At 49.2% G+C, this 21,393-nt stretch overlaps 2 protein-coding genes across 2 annotated transcripts; both read right to left on the reverse strand.

Annotated features, from left to right (window-relative positions):
* Positions 1 to 261: 261 nt before the first annotated feature.
* Positions 262 to 17,239, reverse strand: LOC117191610 (low-density lipoprotein receptor-related protein 2-like). Its single transcript, XM_033396428.1, has 12 exons — positions 17,047 to 17,239; positions 4,111 to 4,257; positions 3,921 to 4,043; positions 3,602 to 3,853; positions 2,763 to 2,909; positions 2,573 to 2,695; positions 2,254 to 2,505; positions 2,022 to 2,178; positions 1,776 to 1,935; positions 962 to 1,704; positions 386 to 903; positions 262 to 335 (listed from the first exon to the last, which is right to left on the reverse strand). Exons 1-12 carry the CDS (start codon positions 17,237 to 17,239, stop codon positions 262 to 264), a joined length of 2,889 nt encoding a protein of 962 aa, XP_033252319.1.
* A 281-nt stretch (positions 17,240 to 17,520) lies between these two features.
* Positions 17,521 to 18,173, reverse strand: LOC117191611 (accessory gland protein Acp62F-like). Its single transcript, XM_033396429.1, has one exon. The coding sequence runs from the start codon at positions 18,171 to 18,173 to the stop codon at positions 17,775 to 17,777; it is 399 nt and encodes a 132-aa protein (XP_033252320.1). The 3' UTR covers positions 17,521 to 17,774.
* Positions 18,174 to 21,393: the final 3,220 nt, after the last annotated feature.

Consider the following 21,393-nt stretch of genomic DNA (forward strand, 5'->3'; position numbering starts at 1 on the left):
GACCCACGTCATCTGGATGCAGCGGCCGGTCTTGGCGCAGGTGAACTCGTTGCTGTTGCAGGTGATGTGCTCGCAGTTCGCCTGGTCCGATCCGTCCGAGCAGTAGGCAATGGAGCTGCAGAGCAGCGAGCGCTGAGAGCAGCACCCGTTGCACACAAAATGATGATCCTTGTCACAGTTCTGGGGATTGCAGAACTGCTCTCGTCGCTGCCATCGCTGCAGTCGTCGAAGCCGTCGCACAGATCCTTGTTGTCGATGCAGTCACCCGATTGCCGGCACTGGAAGGTCGACGAGCAGTTGCGACGCACCGTGGCGGCCACCGTTGCAGGCGCCAGCTGCGGTATGCAGTGGGTGCCGGTTCCGTTCAGCGTGAAGCCGTCCGGACAGCGGCATATCGCTCCCTTGGGCGTATTCAGGTACATCCCCGGACACTTGGACTGCGAGCATGCGCTGGGTGTCTGGGGCATCGGCTGCGTGGCCACATCAAAGATCCGCAGATCGGCCGACCGCCCGCTGCTCTGCAGATGAACCGTGCTCGTCTGATTGCCGTGGTGGACATGGAAGATGCTCGATTTCTTGGTGCCCACCCAGTAGATCATCGCATTGTGCTGCACCATCGAGTACGGATGGAATTGGTCCGACTTTAGGAGCACTTCCCGTCCCGTGCCATCCAGTCGCATCCGCTCAATAGAGCCACACAGCGAGTCGCACCAATAGATCCTCTTCGCCCACCTGTCCACATCGAGACTGCGTGGCCAGTGCATCGGCATCTCCGTGGTGCCCTTGGCCAGCAGCTCCTTGTGCGTGCCAACCATCCAGGCACTGTAGATGCCCGCCAAACAGGTCTGAATGGACCACTGCGTCCAGTAGAGCAGTCCCGTGGTGGGATCCAAATCAATCGACCTGCAAAACACAACCAAACAACCAAGAAAATCGAACATCGTGTGAGAGCTCTACTCACATGGCATCGCATTCGGTGGCGAATGTCAGCACTTGGCTCATGTTCCGCAGCGGCGCCACGTGCAGCTTCAGGTTGGTGGCCCAATACAAATGATCGTTGATCCAGTCGTAGGCCATGGAATGTAATCGCTCGAGGCCATGGGCCAGCGGTCGGGAGACGCTGCCGTTCAACGACTGGCACTTGATGCTGAAGCTGGGCTCCTCCAGGACCCCCAGATCGAGGTCATCGTGCACCACATAGAACACCGACTTTGCCCGGACATTCACGTCGATGGTCTGGCCAATGGACGCATTATAGATGGGCACCATCACATCGGGCAGCTCGCCGAGCTGCTCCAGCTGCTGGACCTGCTCGGTGCCCAGGGGCACGCCGGCGATGCGACTCAATCGCTTGTCGCTGTACACCAGAAACTTGTCCTGGGCGGCCAGCAGGCACGTCGTCTGATTGTGCAATTTATAGCCGGCCGTGCACAGGCACCGGGCGCTGGCGAATCTCCGCGTCCACAGCGGCACACAGATCTGATTACAGTCGCCATTGTTCTCGCGACACGGATGCGCCACCTCGGGCTGCTTCTGGCGATGGGAAATTCGAAAATTCGTCGCTCGCGTTACGTTCCTCCGCAGCAGGTGGGTCTTGTGGGTGAATCTGTCCAGCGCAACGATGACATTTCCCGTCCAGGGCGACAAATAAATTGTGTTCTCAAACACCTCGATGGCCTGCAGGCTCCGCAGCAGCACAGGGGACTGCAGTTGGGAAGGGCATTGGGTCGTTAGTGGAAGGGTAAACATCGATTGTCAATCAATTCAAGCATTACGTCGGGAAACTTCTTGAGGGTCCAACGCCGCTGTCCCTCGTAGTCGACGCGCTCGATCACATCCTCGTAGACATCCACCCAATAGACATGCTCATTGGCCAGATCCAGGGTCACGGTGTTCGGGTGGTAGATGTGCGTGGAGACCAGAGCAGTGCGATTGCTGCCGTCGAGAAGGGAGCGCGACTGGACTGCCGCAGGCCGTCGGCGCTGCTCTGCAGGGCGCAGATTGTCCGGTTGCGATGCCACACCTCGAAGGCATGCGCCTGGGGCAATGCCAGCACCGAAAGAAGTCCTCCAGCGGCAGCTTTTTCCGCACTGGCATTCGACTGGAGCTCCTGCAGGGATATGTGCAGTACGGATCCGTTCGAGAAGAGCGTCAAAGTGGCTGGCTCCGATGAGGGTACTGTAAAAATGCATTAATGCGGACGGGGGATTAGCTGGCAGCTCGCAGACGCTCGTACGCAGGGGATATACCCACCATTGATGGCCCGGCAGCGTCCACCCTTGGCCTTGTCGTAGCCGGAGACGCAGGAGCACTCGTAGGAGCCGGGCGTGTTGCGGCACAGCTGGTCGCAGGTGCCCGGCTCCTGGCACTCGTCGTGATCCACGCACCTTGTGGAGTTCAGCGACTCCGGCACCTGACCCCCGGGGCAGTAGCAGCGCGGTCCCCGCGGCGTCAATTTACAGTTGTAGCTGCAGTTCATGGCTGCACAGGCAGCGTCCTGTTTATCTGTTGGGTGGGCATTTTGACCAAAGAGAATCAGCCAATTAGATGCAGTTTTCGCTCTTCCACTTACCACATTGCAGTTCGTCGCTATCACAGTCCCAGTGGCCATCGCAGAAGGGCGACAGCTCCAGGCATTCCCCATTGTGGCACTCGCCCTCGAAGGCGCTGCACTGGAGGGCCACGGCATCGGTACCTGGTGGAGTGGCGGGCAAGTGCGTTTGAGTGCTGGACGAAGGACACTCTATCTGGGCTTTACTTACAGTTGACTTCATCGGTTAAATCACCCTCGCCGCAGTCGTACTCCCCATCGCAGCGCCATGTTTCGGGTATGCACTTGAGGCTCGGCACGCAGCGAAATTGTCCCTCGTTGCAGTAGGGCCCCAACAAAGATGCGGCCGCTGCTGCTGCTGCAATAGAGGGTGTTCAGGACAGCAGTAAACAATTTCCGCGCACGTCCCAACTCGCTCTCGCGCGCTCGGAGGGGCGCTCGGATCCACAATCCACGATCCACTCGGCGCTCACGGCAGCAAAAGCATCATAAGGCATATAGTTAGTTGGTAGACGTTTTCACCCCCGCTTCAACCTGTCGACATACCGCGCGAATACCCAATAACTACATGAACAATATATTTATATATACACAACGAAACCCATCGGCCTTTCCTTTCTGTGACGACTGCTAGGAGCTTAAACTGGAACATACACCTCGCCGTTGGATAATTGAACCTCGATCCGCCCCACTACAAACATTGGTCCTTCGAGCCGGATCTTCGCTTTCCCCATAAGGAGAAGCTCACCCCAGCCAGCATCAGCGGATCGCTCCAAGTTCAAGATAAGTACTCTTCGATTGTGCCTAACAACAGTGCAGTGATTTTGTGCGAGTTTTCCATCCCAGTCCGAGTTCCCGTGGCATATGTACATACATATGTACATATATACATATGTATTTATTTCTCGCTCTAGCTCCAAATTAAACCATACCTCGTTCTGCCAACGGTTGTGGCCTCCTACTTCTCCCAAGGTTCCGTAAAAATGCATTAATGCGGACGGGGGATTAGCTGGCAGCTCGCAGACGCTCGTACGCAGGGGATATACCCACCATTGATGGCCCGGCAGCGTCCACCCTTGGCCTTGTCGTAGCCGGAGACGCAGGAGCACTCGTAGGAGCCGGGCGTGTTGCGGCACAGCTGGTCGCAGGTGCCCGGCTCCTGGCACTCGTCGTGATCCACGCACCTTGTGGAGTTCAGCGACTCCGGCACCTGACCCCCGGGGCAGTAGCAGCGCGGTCCCCGCGGCGTCAATTTACAGTTGTAGCTGCAGTTCATGGCTGCACAGGCAGCGTCCTGTTTATCTGTTGGGTGGGCATTTTGACCAAAGAGAATCAGCCAATTAGATGCAGTTTTCGCTCTTCCACTTACCACATTGCAGTTCGTCGCTATCACAGTCCCAGTGGCCATCGCAGAAGGGCGACAGCTCCAGGCATTCCCCATTGTGGCACTCGCCCTCGAAGGCGCTGCACTGGAGGGCCACGGCATCGGTACCTGGTGGAGTGGCGGGCAAGTGCGTTTGAGTGCTGGACGAAGGACACTCTATCTGGGCTTTACTTACAGTTGACTTCATCGGTTAAATCACCCTCGCCGCAGTCGTACTCCCCATCGCAGCGCCATGTTTCGGGTATGCACTTGAGGCTCGGCACGCAGCGAAATTGTCCCTCGTTGCAGTAGGGCCCCAACAAAGATGCGGCCGCTGCTGCTGCTGCAATAGAGGGTGTTCAGGACAGCAGTAAACAATTTCCGCGCACGTCCCAACTCGCTCTCGCGCGCTCGGAGGGGCGCTCGGATCCACAATCCACGATCCACTCGGCGCTCACGGCAGCAAAAGCATCATAAGGCATATAGTTAGTTGGTAGACGTTTTCACCCCCGCTTCAACCTGTCGACATACCGCGCGAATACCCAATAACTACATGAACAATATATTTATATATACACAACGAAACCCATCGGCCTTTCCTTTCTGTGACGACTGCTAGGAGCTTAAACTGGAACATACACCTCGCCGTTGGATAATTGAACCTCGATCCGCCCCACTACAAACATTGGTCCTTCGAGCCGGATCTTCGCTTTCCCCATAAGGAGAAGCTCACCCCAGCCAGCATCAGCGGATCGCTCCAAGTTCAAGATAAGTACTCTTCGATTGTGCCTAACAACAGTGCAGTGATTTTGTGCGAGTTTTCCATCCCAGTCCGAGTTCCCGTGGCATATGTACATACATATGTACATATATACATATGTATTTATTTCTCGCTCTAGCTCCAAATTAAACCATACCTCGTTCTGCCAACGGTTGTGGCCTCCTACTTCTCCCAAGGTTTAATTTGATCCGAGCTAACTCCTGCGTTCAGCATCCGATCCAGTGTAAATAATATTCTTACCTCTCCCAGCTACCAGCTGAGCTTTCGTTGCTAACATACATACATACATACATGTATGTACACATCGCAACGCAATCCAAGCGGCTGGCAACAAACATAAAGGCATATTCTTGCAATTATTTTTATACCCGATACTCATAAAGAGTATTGGGGTATATTAGATTTGTGGTAAAAGTGGATGTGTGTAACGTCCAGAAGGAATCGTTTCCGACCCCATAAAGTATATATATTCTTGATCAGCATCAATAGCCGAGTCGATTGAGCCATGTCTGCCTGTCTGTCCGTCCGTCTGTCCGTCCCCTTCAGCGCCTAGTGCTCAAAGACAATAAGACCTAGAGCAACGATGTTTTGGATCCAGACTTCTGTGATATGTCACTGCTACAAAAATATTTCAAATCTTCGCCCCGCCCACTTCCGCCCCCACAAAGGACGAAAATCTGTGGCATCCACATTTTTAAAGATACGATAAAACCAAAAACGCAGAATCGTAGAGGATGACTATGTTCTAGAGTGTAAAATCTTAGCCAGATCGTATAATTATTATAGCCAGAATCAAGAAAACAATTTCATTCTTTCTCGCTCTGTCTCTCTCTAACACACAGGTTTCATGGTCGGTTTTGCCAAATGCAAAATATGAGTTCAAGGATCTCAGAACCTATAAGAGCCAGAGCAACCAAATTTGGTATCCACACTCCTGTGATATCGGACCTTGACCGTTTCGTGTCCAAATTTCGCCACACCCGCCGCCCCCGCAAAGGACGAAAATCTGGGGCATCCACAAATCTCAGAGACTATTAAGGCTAGAGTAACCAAATTTGGTATCCGCACTTCTGTTAGATCTCACTATAAAACGAATATCTCAGAATTTCGCCCCACACCCTTCCGCCCCCACAAAGGACGAAAATCTGTTGCATCCACAATATTGCACATTCGAGAAAACTAAAAACGCAGAATCATTGATAATGACAATATCTATCAGATTGCTGAATCTGGATCAGATTGGATCGTTTTTGTAGCCAAAAGCAAGAAATCAATTTGCAGTGGCTACGCAGCGCCCGACGTCACGCTCAGACTGATTTTCTGTCTCTCTCGCACGTACTCTTTGTCGGGTCGTTTAATATTAGCGGCGTCTGCCGGAGGAGAGCCATACTGACTTAGTATCGGGTATAACTGTATAGTTGCGGTGTCCGCAGCAACTCACAACGTTCCCCCTCGTTGTTGTTTATTCCGTGCATGCTCAACGTTCCATAGTTTGTCGGTTTTATAAGGAAATAAAATAACAAATCACTGCGCCTCCTTATTTAACTAATTATACTAACAACAAAATAACGATCCATACATACGGCACATACATATTTATTTATCTTACTTATCTATACATACGTACGCATTTTAAATTAGCATATTCTTACACATCTATATAATATACATAATGTATATAAAACGGTTATCCACCGTTTTACCCGTTGCTTGGCATCTCTTCAACCCAAGCCGCGGTACATAGCACTTACAGCCATACATACACGCATACAAGCAGCAGCAGCGGTGCATTCTTTTCGTTTTTTTTTCGCTTTCGACTCTATACATTGGTATATTGGTACCTCGTGCCGCAATATTATCGTCCATCCTCAATTTTCGTTCTTGGTTAGACATTTGTTTGTTGATCGTAGTATTTATATTTATATATTCCGGCCACGGTGTACTATTTCCATAATTTAAATACTCGCAATAAATTCCACCAAAACCACATATCCACGGTTCGCAGTTCTGAACTTCCACGTCGCCATTTCCGCTCACCTACCTTTGCGACTCTAACACGCGTTATCGCAGATCCATCAGCAAAACATGCACACTGTTGAGAAGAAATCTCGCAAGAAGTTTAAGCGGGTGAGTTCGCTGAGTTTGACCCATCCACCCAGCTCCAACGGCTCAGTCACTACGCCCACATCTTCCCGTCCGGCCCCAGCTGAGCGAGGTCCGACCACGTCCAGGGCTCACGCACCACATGCCTTCGAGGATTTGTTGCTCCCCTCGGGAGTCCCTCGCACGGCTCCTAGCACTATGGCCGCCAGTTCCGCACAGTCTAAGTTTGCCTTGACTGCAAGCAGACTGACCCGCTTCGACCAGAAGCTCAGCGCTCCAGATGCTAGCACATCGAGAACAACTCCGAAGCCTGTGGGCAAAGGTGGACGCGGAGTTCGCGGCCTGTTCGGTGACGATGGCGGAAGAGGATCCAGAGGGTATAGCTGATGTCCAAGAGATGTACGATGACTGCTACGCGGTCTACGCGCAATGCCTAGCCGAACTGAACGATCAGCTCGAGCCCCCGACTGTCCCTCACACGCCGCAACTGGCCGTTCAAGTGCCGACTTCCGGCGGCTGCCGCCTCCCTCCATGTGACACTGAAGTTTTCAGTGGGGACTAACAGCAGTGGCCCACGTTCCGAGACCTGTTCACCGCCATCTACATAGAAAACCCAAGGTTGGCTCCAGTGGAAAAACTGTTCCACCTCAACAAAAAGACCAGCGGTGAAGCCCACGACATAGTGGCACAGGCTCCACTTACGAACGAGGGTTTTGCGTCCGCATGGAACGCCCTCCGTGAGCGTTTCCAAAACAAGAGGCTGATACTCAAGGCCCAGCTGAAGATCCTTTTCAGTCTGCCCCAAATCCGTACCGAGTCAGCAGCAGCGCTAAAAGAGCTCCAGAGGGCCGTCCACAAGTGCCTCACGACACTCACCCATTCCGAGGTCTCCACAGACAGCGTTTTCGCTGACGGAGTTTTAGTGTATCTCATTTCCGCTAAGCTGCCAAAGACGACCTTAGAGCTTTGGGAGCAATCCGTCACGCACAAGTCCGAAATTCCCACCTGGCACGCCATGGACAAGTTCGTGGCGGAGCGGTACCTGTCTCTCGAAGTGACCGAGGACGACCATCCAGGCATGGAGACTCAGGCCCACTCCAGGGCGAGCACGCACTTCAGACAATTCGAGAAGCAATCCGTTTCGGTCTCAAGGAAGTCCTTATCCTAGGAGTGCACACTCGTTCGAGACCACAGTGAATCAAACGAGGAGCACGTGTGATCTCTGCTCCAAAGAGTATCATCCAATCCGGTTATGCCCTTACTTCCTTCAAATGCCCGCTGGCGCTCGCTCCGACTACATTAAGCAAAAGCAGCTTTGTTTGAACTGCTTTGCAAGGGGCCACCAGATACGAGTATGCCAAAGCGCCCACAATTGCATAATTTGTGGAGACCGGCACCATACGCTTCTACACCGTAGCAATCCAGCAAACTCCAGCGAGGCGATTTCCACAACGGCACAAAATTCCTCAGCGTGGCCCGAGCTACATCTACGAGTACCAAGCGTACAAAATCCAAGTTCGTCCGAAGCCCAGCCAAACGTTCAGTCGTATTTTGCCTCCGGCACGAGTGCTGTCCTCCTAGGCACGGCCATCGTTAATATTTGCCACCTGGGAAAAACTTTCCACGCTCGCGCTCTGATCGACTCTGGCTCAGAGGCGACGTTCATTACAGAACGTCTTGAGGACATGATCAAATTGCCATTCCAACGTATTCAGGCACAGGTCTCCGGCCTAAATAATGCCGTATCCGCTCAGTCAAAGAAGCTCTGCAGTTTTTCCATCCGTTCTCCGACTAAGCCGGGCTTACAACTAAATGCCACAGCCTACGTTATTACGGAATTGGCCGCGAATATTCCATCGCATCCGATCTCGCAAGGGTTCTTGAGAGACCTGCCAAACCTCTCATGGGCGGATCCGACCTTCTATGAGAGTTCACAAATAAATGTCCTGATTGGAGCGGATATCCTTCCGTCCATTCAGTTAAGTGGCTCACTGACCAACATCTGTGGCTCTCTCCTCGGGCAGGAGACCATTTTCGGCTGGGTACTCACAGGTCCAGTGGCTCAGGTGATGAATCAAATCTCATCGTTCTCGAGTCAAATTTCCAGACGACCTATCACACTGGTAGAAGACTCGGGGTCTTTTTACGACAGCAATTTCCTTCCAGCTCCCTCCGCAGAAGTTCTCGAACGGTCTCCTGACCGACGGAAATATTTCCAAAATATGCACTGTATGAAAGCTCTACGCTCCGGTCCGAATTCAAGCCTGAACTCGAAGGTGAATCCGTCCTTAGATCAACATAGCCTCACCAGACTATGTAACCGGGCGGCAATTTCCAATGTCTTAAATGTGCCTCTCACCCGTTCCAAGATCGTTACTAATGTGACTTCGACGCCTTTATTTCAACTTAGTTCTCCGCACCCAGATATGGCCCCACGTCCCCGCGCCAACCGCACCAGGGAGAACCGACGTGCTCGACACTGAGTCGACGTCCTTGTCAAGTCCAGAGCGTTTTTTTTTTTGGGATGAATCGGGTCCGGGGCGTACGCCCAGCCATAGGCCACCCCATTACACTTTGCAATCCTGCAAGGGTGGGGGGAGAATATTCAGGCCAGCAGTAAATAATTTCCGCGCACTGTGCCAACTCCGTGCGCCCCGGTCCCAACTCGCTCTCGCGCGCTCGGAGGGGCGCTCGGATCCACAATCCACGATCCACTCGGCGCTCACGGCAGCAAAAGCATCATAAGGCATAGAGTTAGTTGGTAGACGTTTTCACTTCGCTTCAACCTGTCGACATACCGCGCGAATACCCAATAACTACATGCACAACGAAATCCATCGGCCTTTCCTTTCTGTGACGACTGCTAGGAGTTTAAACTGGAACATACACCTCGCCGTTGGATAATTGAACCTCGATCCGCCCCACTACAAACAGAGGGAAAACAGGATTCAGCACCCGAGCAATAACAATAACCGAGAATGAAGATTTATGAACACGGAGGGGGTGGGTGTTGCCTGGGGTTACTTCTCGCATTCCGGCAAATCTCTGAAGAGCCAAAGATGCAAGATCCTTGTATGCCCCGAGGTGCACAAGAGGGGTGTTGCGTGACCTTCCATCCATGGCCACAATTATTAGTTATTGATCTGAATTATGAAGTCTAGTGTAAGTTAGGCTAGGGCAAAGCGGGAGCGCAATAAAAGCTCGCTCTCTCGCTCTTGGCGAATTCGCCCCGCTTTGCCACCGTAGGTTAGCTAGAGTAAGAGATTTGAATTGTGAAGAGAATATAGTTGTTCGCCAACCTTGAATTAGATCGAGCGTATCAAGTTTTTCGCCCCGCCAAATAAATAATTTAAATTACAGCCACCCAAAGTTTTCGGTAATTGATTAGAAAAACTCTTCTAATTTTTCATGGCGCCCCCGGGTGGACTGTAAAGTGAATTATAGGCAACAACAATAAGTGACAGTGACACAAGAAATTGCAGTATACATATGCAAACATATTCGTTGCCCGCGTCGTGTGTGTGTGCAATCGGCAATCAATTTGTAAAATATCATCGCGTCGGTCGCGCCAACAATAATTTTTGTGCAAATTCTGCTACCGCCGAGGGATGCCCTGCGATAAAGACAGGAGAGTAGCAGTTGGATTCAAAGATCCAAAAGAAGAATCAGAGGTATTTGTGCAGAAAATTGAAGGCTGAGCAAAAGACATTCAGATCTCTCTTTGAGGTGTCTTGTGCTGAAAACATTGCACATCGCCTTCAATTCTAGGCACAGACGTATGATATACATATAGTAGAGCTTGATTGCATGCATTTTATTAGTAATTGCATAAATATAACTAAAAACACATAAATACATACATATCGACACATACAGACATATGTGAGCCGCTATTTGGACGAAACAGTTATATGTACATACATACATCCCCCCTTTTATTTTGTTCTACCTTTCTTGTCGTTAGAACCTCACAAAGTTTGTTCGTTCGTTCACCCAAGCCACGGCGTATAGAAAATACCCACACATACATACAAGCAGCAGCACCGGTGCATTATTTCGTTTTCGCTTTCGCTTCTCCACTGCTGCTTGCGTTGTATTTTTTTCGTGTATTTGTGTATTTTCGTTGCCGCTTTTGAGCTTAACGGTGCGCCAAGTGACGCGCTACCCTGTATCTAACGGGTATATTGTTTTCGGCCGTCACTTGCAACGACTCTTTCCCTTGATACCTCGTGCCTCGACATTCAATTAAAATTCGTTTTCGATTATCGTTCTCGTTCAAACATATAAAAAAAAAGAAAATAATAATAATAATAAATAAATAAATAGAAATAATAGTGGTTTGTTGTGTAAAATCTTCATACACAAACATTATGGCAGAAAAAAGTAAATCCACTCTTGAAGACTTAAAGATTAAGCTCAAAAGTCGAGTAAAAAGCATTCGCCGCTTAGAGGATCGATTAGATCAAGGGTCGATTCCTTTGCAATTACCGGAATTACAATGTAGATTAGATTGTTTGAATGCTTCAATTGAAAAGGCTAACCATTTGCAGGAGCAAATCGAGGACATAACAGGTGATGATGCATATGCAGCCGAGTTGGAACAGCTGATAAATGTAACCAAAGGAAAGATAATGTCGCTTATTGCCGCCTTTGACGCAGCAAGCGAGACGAAGCCAGTTTCTTCTTCAGCTCCAACTCATGCTAGACTTCCGAAATTGGCATTACCCAAATTTAGTGGTAAACACTCGGAATTCAAAAATTTCATTAGCCTTTTTGAGAGACTAGTCCATAGCGACAACAGCATACCGGTGATCGAAAAATTTAATCATTTGATTTCGTGCCTCTCTGATGAAGCATTAGGAACAATAAAGGCGTTCCAAGTCACCGAGGCAAATTATGAAAAGGCCATGGTTGGCCTAAAACGAGTATATGACAACGATTATTTGATTTTCACGAATAATATTTCCACATTGTTCAATCTGCCGAGAATGTCGCATCAATCTGCATCATCTCTAAGAACTCTAATCGATACTGTTTCGTCGATTTACGGATCGTTACTGTCGATCGGAGATGATACAAAAATTTCGAATGCAATGCTCATTCATCTCGTTTTAAACAGAGTCGACCCAGTGACGAAACAAAAGTGGGATGAACAGCTTACTTATGAGAAGTTGCCGCTTTGGTCCGACTTTGAGAAAGTCTTGAATCGTCGATTCCAGCATCTGTCTGCTGAAGAATCGACCAAGCCAAGGCAAGACAAAGTCATGCCAAGCAAGCAACATAATCGCAGTTCATTTGCTTGTTCTTCCACTTCCACCAACAGTAGAACTCAGCAAACTTGTAGCTACTGCAATTCAGGAGACCTTCATTTTCGCGTCTCTCGGTGATGCAAAGGTTTGAGTTTGCTAAGTCGGCATCCCTATGCATTAATTGTCTGCGAAAAGGCCACGCTGTTGTAAAATGCAAAGCCAATAAATGTCGAGTGTGCAGCCGCTCACATCATACATTATTGCATCGATACACAGTGTCGGCTAATAGTCTCGCGTTGCCACCACCCCAAGAGAGTCCTTCTCCTCCATCAAATTAGAATTAACCTTCCACTTCCCATGTTTTGCATGCGACAGCGTTGGACAGGGTAATTCTGGCTACGTCGATCGTAAGCGTCCGAACTAAGAGCGGTGAACACATTCTGGCCAGAGCTCTGCTCGGCTCTGGATCACAAACAAATTTTATTACCGAGGACCTCGCTAATCGCTTACAGATCCGTAGAGAGGAGTCCTGTATTAGCTTGCTTGGAATTGGTGAATCTAATTCTCAAGTAAAGGATAAAATACACACAGTGGTGAAGTCGCGAATAAATGGTAGTGAGTTCTCTTTTGATTTTTGGATCCTGAAATCAATTTCAGGTTATCACCCTGAGGGTGGGAGGGCTATGGGAGGCAGGTGTAAAAACTGCCAAGAGCCTACTCCTACGGGCGGTAGGCAGCGCGCTCCTAACCGCCGAAGAGCTCGCCACAGTCCTCGTCGGCATCGAGGCCATAATGAATTCGAGGCCGCTGGGAGCCATCAGCCAAGATCCAAGCGACGGCGAGGCCCTAACACCCGGGCACCTGCTGACAGGCGGGTCGCTCATCGCCCCCCCAGCACTGCGGACTCCGGACCAGGAGAGTCTCAGTTGCTTGCGGCGATGGCGACTTGTCTCGTCAGTCAGGCAAGCGTTTTGGCAGCGATGGTCCCGCGAATATGTCCTGGGGCTGCAAATTCGGGGCAAATGGCACCAGCAGCAACCGAACCTCGAGGAAGGAGACCTCGTCATCGTGGCCGAGGACAATCTGCCGCCTCAGGAGTGGCTCAGGGAGGGTCATCGCCACGCACGCAGGAGAGGACGGCATGGTCAGGGTCGTCGAAATAAGGACTAGCACTGGAGCGGTTTTTCGGCGGCCCATACACAAATTAGCGCCGCTCCCAATGTGTTGAAGCCGATGCAGGCGTTCAACGGGGCCGGTGTTGCGTGACCTTCCATCCATGGCCACAATTATTAGTTATTGATCTGAATTATGAAGTCTAGTGTAAGTTAGGCTAGGGCAAAGCGGGAGCGCAATAAAAGCTCGCTCTCTCGCTCTTGGCGAATTCGCCCCGCTTTGCCACCGTAGGTTAGCTAGAGTAAGAGATTTGAATTGTGAAGAAAATATAGTTGTTCGCCAACCTTGAATTAGATCGAGCGTATCAAGTTTTTCGCCCCGCCAAATAAATAATTTAAATTACAGCCACCCAAAGTTTTCGGTAATTGATTAGAAAAACTCTTCTAATTTTTCAAGGGGAATGCATTGAAATGAACAAAGATTGGTTCGATTTTCCCCATTTCAAAGAAGAAAATGCAATACAATACGCTTTCCCATTCATTCGTTTCTGCTTTCATTAATCCAAAAAAAAGTTTCTTTTAATTAGCTCTGGGTTTTTCTTTTTTGCTTTTTTTTGTCCTCATAGAGTGTATAACTTTCCTACTCCTTTAAAAAGTGGGACCTGCAAACACGCTGTTAATTTCCCTTTTTTTTTTTTTGTTGGATTAACTTTTGTTTCCAGTTGGAGGGGCACTCCCCAGCGGCACTTGCGAATGTTTAACAATTGCCCTATAACATCATTTCGGAGCACATTTCGCGGGGCTGAGGCGGTGGGAAGGGGGGGCCTCACGAGTTGATTAAATAAATGCCTGGACTCCACTCCACTCAAGTCCAGTCCACATGGTGGCTGGTCCCCAATTTGGGGCACTGCAGCCTTGACACAATTTTTGCTTGAGTTTCACAAATGGAATAAAAAATGTCAACTTTTTCGCTGGTCCTCCGGTGTTCGCATGCCCTTGGGCTTATTATGTCCGTATCCGTGTGTCCTTTGCCCTGCCTTTCGCCTTCTGCCTCGCTGCCTCGCTGCCCCATGCAAATTGCCACGCAACTACGTCGGCGACATGCCTGCCACCGTCCAATTTCTGTCTCTGGAGTTTAACTTCTTGGCAGTTGGAATATTTTTGGCCGTTCCCATGTGTCGCCAATGTGGCTTTTATGGTTATAGTCGCGAATGCCGCAGCACCACCCCTCGGGACCCCATGGCACCCCCCCTGCAATACCCTCTCCAACATCCAATTCGTTGTCATTGTTGCCTTTGATTTGAACGCGGTGCTTGGGGTTGGTCTTGGGGTTGGGGTGGGGTACGTTATTTGAATTCTTTTTCACAAATTTTTCCTTTCTTTTGTGGCCCAAGCAAATCGTATCCTCCAGTGAAAAGGAAGATATTTTCTTCCCCGGTAGCAGGAAAATATTTGTATATTTGTTGGAGGAAATGAACTTGCGATTTCTAAGGCTAAAAAGTAACAAAAGCGGACAGAATAGACTTCTCCTAGGGGCATATTCGCTGTACAAATGTCCCATAAGCGAAGGGCTCGAGTGGCCTCTAACCCCAGTTTGTATTCATCTAATTTCGATTGCCATCACGTGCTTTCCATGTTTCCCATAAATTTGCGTTAAAATTATTTCTGATCTGAGGAAAAATCGATGGGAAAACGCTTGTCTGTCGTTTTTGCAACAACGAGGCCATTCTTAAGTGTGATATAGTATCAAGGGGCAGACACGCGTATATGACAACACTTTATAAAACTTTCCAGCGCGACAGTGTGTGTGTGTGAGTGTGGGGGGGGGGGGTGGGGAGGGGGGAGTTAGTGTTAGTTAGTTTCGAGTGTTTTCTCTGAGTGCATTCACAGTTCACTTTAATTGAAATTGCGAGCCGAGCAAAGGCATCGGCCCGGAAGGGAGAGGGGGAGATGGAGATGCCAGCAACTTTGGACTTTGGCAAATGGCGGGGATGACATCGATGTGCCAGGCGCATTTATTATAATCAGTTGCATTAATATTTGCCGACAATTTGTCGGGATGACATCGATGTGCCAGGCGCATTTATTATAATCTGTTGCATTAATATTTGCCGACAATTTGTCGTCTGGTATGTCACCCGCCATCTCCTGCTCTTTCGCACTCTCACATTCTCTCTGTCGCTGTCTCTATCTTCATCTCTGGCTCTTGCGTAGTGCCCATAAAAATTAAATTAAAAATGCCAGAGAAGAGCTGTCTGGGCCAACCAGCAGCAACAGCAGCAACAGCAACAGCAATTGTTGCAATTCGCAAAGTTCCTTGTTTTGTATTTTTTTTTTGTGGAACGACAGCAGCGACGGCAAGGAAAATCGAACTTCTAGGGAAACCGAAGCATAAGATACCCTTGCATATCCTGCGGTACTGTCGCCGAGTGGCGATCGGTTGGGCAACGATCCACAGATAACGCTATCATCTTATCTCTATAAGTTCCATAATCTGCGGTTTAATTCATCCGATATTGAGTAAAATTGTCTGTTCTTGGCCATTACGTTCCATTGGAATACTTTCACAGAAAGATTCGTCCTACGATCGATTCATTTGACAACTAAATGGTCTAGTGGTTCGATCTTCAACGATTTGGTTGCTTATATCGCCTGCAGAGTGTATTAAAGGGAGATAGGTACACATTAATTCGGTGGGGATTGAAGTGGCCGCCACAATGCCACAGCTACAGCCTGCCCCTGCCACAGGGCTAGCGAAAATCCAGGCCAAACGCCCGAATTTCCACTGACATTCAAGCCAGAGCTGCCTTTTAAAGTTCATGGGCTTTCAATTTTCGAGTATTTCGAGCCTAAAATGGTCCAGGCCACTAATTGCATTTGCCATGGTCCCTCCGGCTTCGGTCCGGCTCTGCCCCAGGCACGTGGCGGGGGCTGGCATGTATTTTGTGGGTTTATAGAGGACCATCGCCATCCGCCCTTGCACCTGTCATTAGGGCATCAGACAGGCAATGGTTCCCAAAAAAGCTGCCATGCAAACAGAGGAAAACCCATAATAAACCAATCACCTGCTGCTAATGTCCCCAGAGAGGGGGAGAGGGGAGTGGGGTTTTTGTGGCTTTCATCGGAGCCGCTCTAACATCAAATCGGTATCCTGGCAACGACCCAGGCCCAAGGATGGGAAATGCAATCACACAGATGATGGAATAATGGTCACTCACTGCTCAGAGTGATATGAGAAAACTGCAGGAATTACAGGCAGAACGAGGACACACAGAGGAGAGTGAATGAGTCGGCAATCAATCCAATGGATAAGAACCATTTAAAGGACGAATTGTGTGCATTGCATGTACTTGCGATGAGCCTCCAAATAGTGTTTTTCCCAATTTAATAATCCACTCAGCCTCTCCCCCTCGCCACCTCTGTGTCTCCACCTCTGCCCCTGGTAATATTTTGAAATTATTCCAATGTTTATGCAGTTGCTGCCACCCCGTGGTACGTGGCAGTACGTGCCCACAATTAAACATTAAACATCAGCCAGAAAGAACAACCAGAATATCAGCCAACTATCGGCCAAGTTGAAGTACGTGACTTTGGGGCATTGCATCATTAGAGCCCCCGGGAGCGTGGCACTCCTGCCGGAGGGTGGGGGTTAAACAATAAAAAACTAATTTAAATTTGCTTAGAGCATAAATAAGAAGGTGTTGGACAACTTTTTTGGAGGGGGGTTCAGAGAGCCAACAACTTTCCCAAAACAAACAGAAATCATCATCAAATGTTGACACAGCAGCAGCGGCAGCCGGTGGCAGGCGGCAGGGGGCTTCTTTTGGGCCAGAAGCATCGCATAAAAGCCATGGCCCAGTGCCAGAGAAGCCACACAACGAACTCACCAACAGCATGTCTCTCAAGTGGATCACACTGTGTGCCCTGGTGGCACTGCTCAGCATCGGCACGGGCAGCTGGGCCAAGCCAGCGGCCAGACAGAGGCACAGGACCATTCAGGCGAGGCCCAGCAAGGATCAGGCTCCCCTGAATGCACTGTACTATGCCAATGAAGCGATCGGTGAGGATGATGATCAGCATGATCAAGCTGCTGATGATATCCGCGAGCACGAAGAGGATCCCAACGAGGAACAGGAGGAGAATGATGCAGACCAGGCGCTGGCTGAGCCAGAGCAGGAGCAGGAGCAGGAGTGGGCGGAGGAGGTGGCAAATGAGCTCCAAAGCCCCGATGAAGATGCCATCGATGAGGAGGATGCCAACGAAGTGGTCGAGCAGGTCCTAGAGCTCGTGCGCCCCGAGGCACGCGACCGTCGGCGTGGAAGCCGTCGCGGAGGACGCAAGAACCGCAAACGCGCTGGCAATCGCCGTTGCGGCAGACGCGGACGTCCGAACGTCTCCAGGCGACAGGGCAACAAACGGCGAACGGGCAACAACAAGCGCCAGGGACAAAGGAAACAGTCCAACAAAAACAAAACCCAGGGCGACAAAAAAGAGTCCACCAACAACAACAACAAGCAGACTAGCGGATCCTCCAGCAGACGGCTAATAGCGATCTAAATTAGAAAACAAAACTCTTTCCCTTATAAAAAATATACCAACAAACACTTCCAACAGACTAGTCTTCATTCAATTCGGTGGGTTTTCGAATCGTGCGTATCCGCACTTCCCAGCTTTTATAGTCCGTAGAATCGTTATGGATTAAGTACGATCCGAAATATTTGATATTCACGGGATAGTGCAGGTGTATCGTCGTCTGCTTTAGTTCCACCGGACAATCCGATCTTAGGACACAGATCCTGAGATCACCGTCGATAATGTAACCCTCCTTGCACACACATGGTCCACCGCACTCGTTCGTGCAGGTTTCACTCAGAAACTCACAGGTTTCCGGACAGGGGGTGGGACATAAGGCCAATGTTCCATTCACCGTGCAATCTACCTCCGGTTCTTCAGGACTGGCAGATCCCACGATTCCAAACAGGTGGCACACCAGGCAAATATATTTCCAATGCATTTTGTGCATATTGTCAGTCGATATTGAACTTTTCTTCGATTGGGGTGAGGGAAAATATTGAACAAGTTCCTGAAATTGGCTGTGCCTGACAGCATTGCAAATTAAATTAGTTCTGTGGGAATTTATACGATAGTTCCATTCGTCACGTGTGTCCCTTCGCTTATGGGAAACTTGAAAAGCGAATTAACGACTAGGGAATCAAATGGAATCAACGCTGCTGCATCTTCTAGTTGTTTTATATCTTGTTTATGCTTATTTGTTGGTTGGCTTTTTCGCCCTTCACCGTCTATGCACATCTATCAGGCGGCTGATCTTCAAATATTTCAGTTTATATCCACTGGAATCCGCTTTATTGCAGCATACTTTTCGGGGCGAATGTTTTAGCGCCAGAGAAAGTTTTTATCGCATCCACATAACCTACATATTTCCGTGTATGCGAGAGAGAAATTCATGTGGCAGGTAGCACAACCACAAGTCATAAATTTCGCCTGCGATTTTCCTTTTGTTATAGCTTTTTTTTATGTCCTGGTCCTGGGTGTGTGTGTGTGTGTGTGTATCTGTGTGCATGCTTGCATGACCCCATAAATTATGAAATGCTGCAATTTCGTTTAGCGGCTTTTGCACTGTTCGAAATTAGTTTGACGCCTCTTTTTTATTCCCATTTAGTTTCTAGTTTTTAGTGCTTGTTCCACATGAGATTTATGAAAATAATGCCTGGCCAAGTACAGTCCTGAGCAGGGAACTGCACTTGCTCCTGTCGTGCAACCAGACTGTGACTCCGACATGGACGCTGACACGCCTTCTGCTGGCATTCACTGGTGCACTCAATTTCAGTTTGTTTTCGTTTAAGCTCATCTTTTGCAATGGCTGCCGCTACCGCTGCCTCTGCTGCTGCTGCCTTGGCCATTGAGTTCGTTTACCTGACATCCTCGTTCGTGCATCCTCCGTTTGTGTCGGGGATGTTCCGGAAAATGCGAAATTCCATAAATAATTAACGAAATACGCTTTCTCTCTACAGCCCCACCCCCAGCTGCTCCTCCTGCTTCTTGTCTCTTGGAGCTAAAAAATAGTGAAATTAAAGAGAAATCCCGGCTGAGAACATCTCGGACTCTGCTCTGCTCTGCACTGCTTTGCTCTGTTTACTCTGTCTACCTGTAGCCAATTTCGAGCTGCTCTTATCTGTCTGGTCTGCTGTTGGCATTTGGTCAGCCCTGTCTGTGGGGGCGGGGGAGCCGCGCGGGAAGACTGTTGGTGCACGGGTAGGGAAAATTGCCAAGGTGGGTGGATGGGTGGCCAGCTGCAAAGCCAGGACTTCCACTGTTCTCTGCTGCTATCCGGATGTCTGCCAGCCGCCTGCCTGCCTGCCTGCCACTGACATTTGCCAAATCAAATATAAATTTTAATTGACTCTCGTTGGAGTGTCCTCTGCCTCTCGCTACCGGTACGTGCCGTCGCTTTATTTCCCGTTTGCTCAAGGTCTGGTCTTTGCGTTCGAGTTCAGGTTCAGTTTCTGGCCCGTTCAGGGTTTTCTTAAATCTAATTTGATGGCTCTCTTGTCGCATGGAATATGTTGTTTTTCTGTTTTGTTTTTTTATACCCGATACTCAAAATGAGTATTGGGGTATATTAGATTTGTGGTAAAAGTGGATGTGTGTAACGTCCAGAAGGAATCGTTTCCGACCCCATAAAGTATGTATATTCTTGATCAGCATCAATAGCCGAGTCGATTGGGCCCTGTCTGTCTGTCTGTCTGTCCGTCTGTCCGTCTGTCCGTCCCCTTCAGCGCCTAGTGCTCAAAGACTATAAAAGATAGAGCAACGATGTTTTGGATCCAGACTTCTGTGATATGTCACTGCTACAAAAATATTTCAAAACTTCGCCCCGCCCACTTCCGCCCCACAAAGGACAAAAATCTGTGGCATCCACAATTTTAAAGATATGAGAAAACCAAAAACGTAGAATTGTAGAGAATGACCATATCTTTAAGACTGCGGAATCTGAATTGGATCGTATTATTATTATAGCCAGCATCAAGAAAACAATTTCATTTTTTCTCGCCCTGTCTCTCTCTAACACACACGTAGCATAGGCGGCTTTGCTTAGAGTAAAACATTAGCGCCTAGATCTCAGAGACTATAAAAGCTAGAGCAACCAAATTTGGTATCCATCCACACTCCTAATATATCGGACCGAGACGAGTTTGTTTCAAAATTTCGCCACACCCCCTTCCGCCCCCGCAAAGGACGAAAATCTGGGGATATTCAAAAATCTCAGAGACTATTAAGGCTAGAGTAACCAAATTTGGTATCCGCACTTTTGTTAGATCTTACTATAAAACGTGTATCTAAAAATTTCGCCCCACCCCCTTCCGCCCACACAAAGGACGAAAATCTGTTGCATCCACAATATTGCACAGTCGAGAAAACTAAAAACGCAGAATCATAGATAATGAACATATCTATCAGATTGCTGAATCTGGATCAGATCGGATCATTTTAGGCCATTTTAGCCAATAGGTACAAATCAATTTGCAGTGGCTACGCAGCGCCCGACGTCACGCTCAGACTGATTTTCTGCCTCTCTCGCACGCACTCTTTGTCGTGTCGTTCAATATTAGCGGCGTCTGCCGGAGGAGAGCCATACTGACTAAGTATCGGGTATAACCGAAGAGTTGCGGTGTCCGCAGCAACTCACAACGTTCCCCTCGTTTTTTTTTTTTTTTGTGTGACTACAGGAAAGCTTCATGCCGACTCAGCCGAAGCCGAAGTGAGGGACTCTAACCGCTCTAAAACCAACCACACCTATCCCGGATCCCGGGGGTACTGTCGCGAGATATTACTTCGCCGGGGGGAGATTCCCGTAGGGCTCTTCTCTTAATAATCTCCTTTATCCTTTATCTCCTTGCATTGCGTGCTCTTTCTTCGCGACGCAGTTTGGTAGCCATAGTTGAGGCCAGGAATCTAATCGCGGCCCAGTTTTCTTCCGACTCCAGCAGGCATTCTGCCAGGTTTGTCACCGCTGGCATTCTTCCAAGCTTGTTGCTTAGATCCTCTCGATCTTGCCGAAATCTTGGACATTCGAAGCAGTGCTCTGCGTCTTCGATGACCCCTGTGCAGACCACGCAGAAGGGGTCGTCCTCGTGCTTAAACCTATGCAGGTAGGCTTTAAAGCAACCGTGTCCTGTCAGCAGTTGTGTCAGGTGATACTCCACTTGTCCATG

This window comes from Drosophila miranda (genome assembly GCF_003369915.1).
Source record: "Drosophila miranda strain MSH22 chromosome Y unlocalized genomic scaffold, D.miranda_PacBio2.1 Contig_Y1_pilon, whole genome shotgun sequence".
NCBI classification, from domain to species: domain Eukaryota; kingdom Metazoa; phylum Arthropoda; class Insecta; order Diptera; family Drosophilidae; genus Drosophila; species Drosophila miranda.

What these genes read in the sequence shown, in the direction of transcription:
- LOC117191610 (XM_033396428.1), bottom strand. Translation starts at nt 17,239, where the DNA reads ATGCTGATCATCATCCTCACCGATCGCTTCATTGGCATAGTACAGTGC. An exon ending in TAGCGACGAACTGCAATGTG is followed by an intron (nt 2,506 to 2,572) that starts GTAAGTGGAAGA and finishes CCCACCCAACAG; the next exon opens with ATAAACAGGACGCTGCCTGT. An exon ending in ACGCTGCCGGGCCATCAATG is followed by an intron (nt 2,179 to 2,253) that starts GTGGGTATATCC and finishes GCATTTTTACAG; the next exon opens with TACCCTCATCGGAGCCAGCC.
- LOC117191611 (XM_033396429.1), bottom strand. Translation starts at nt 18,173, where the DNA reads ATGCATTGGAAATATATTTGCCTGGTGTGCCACCTGTTTGGAATCGTG.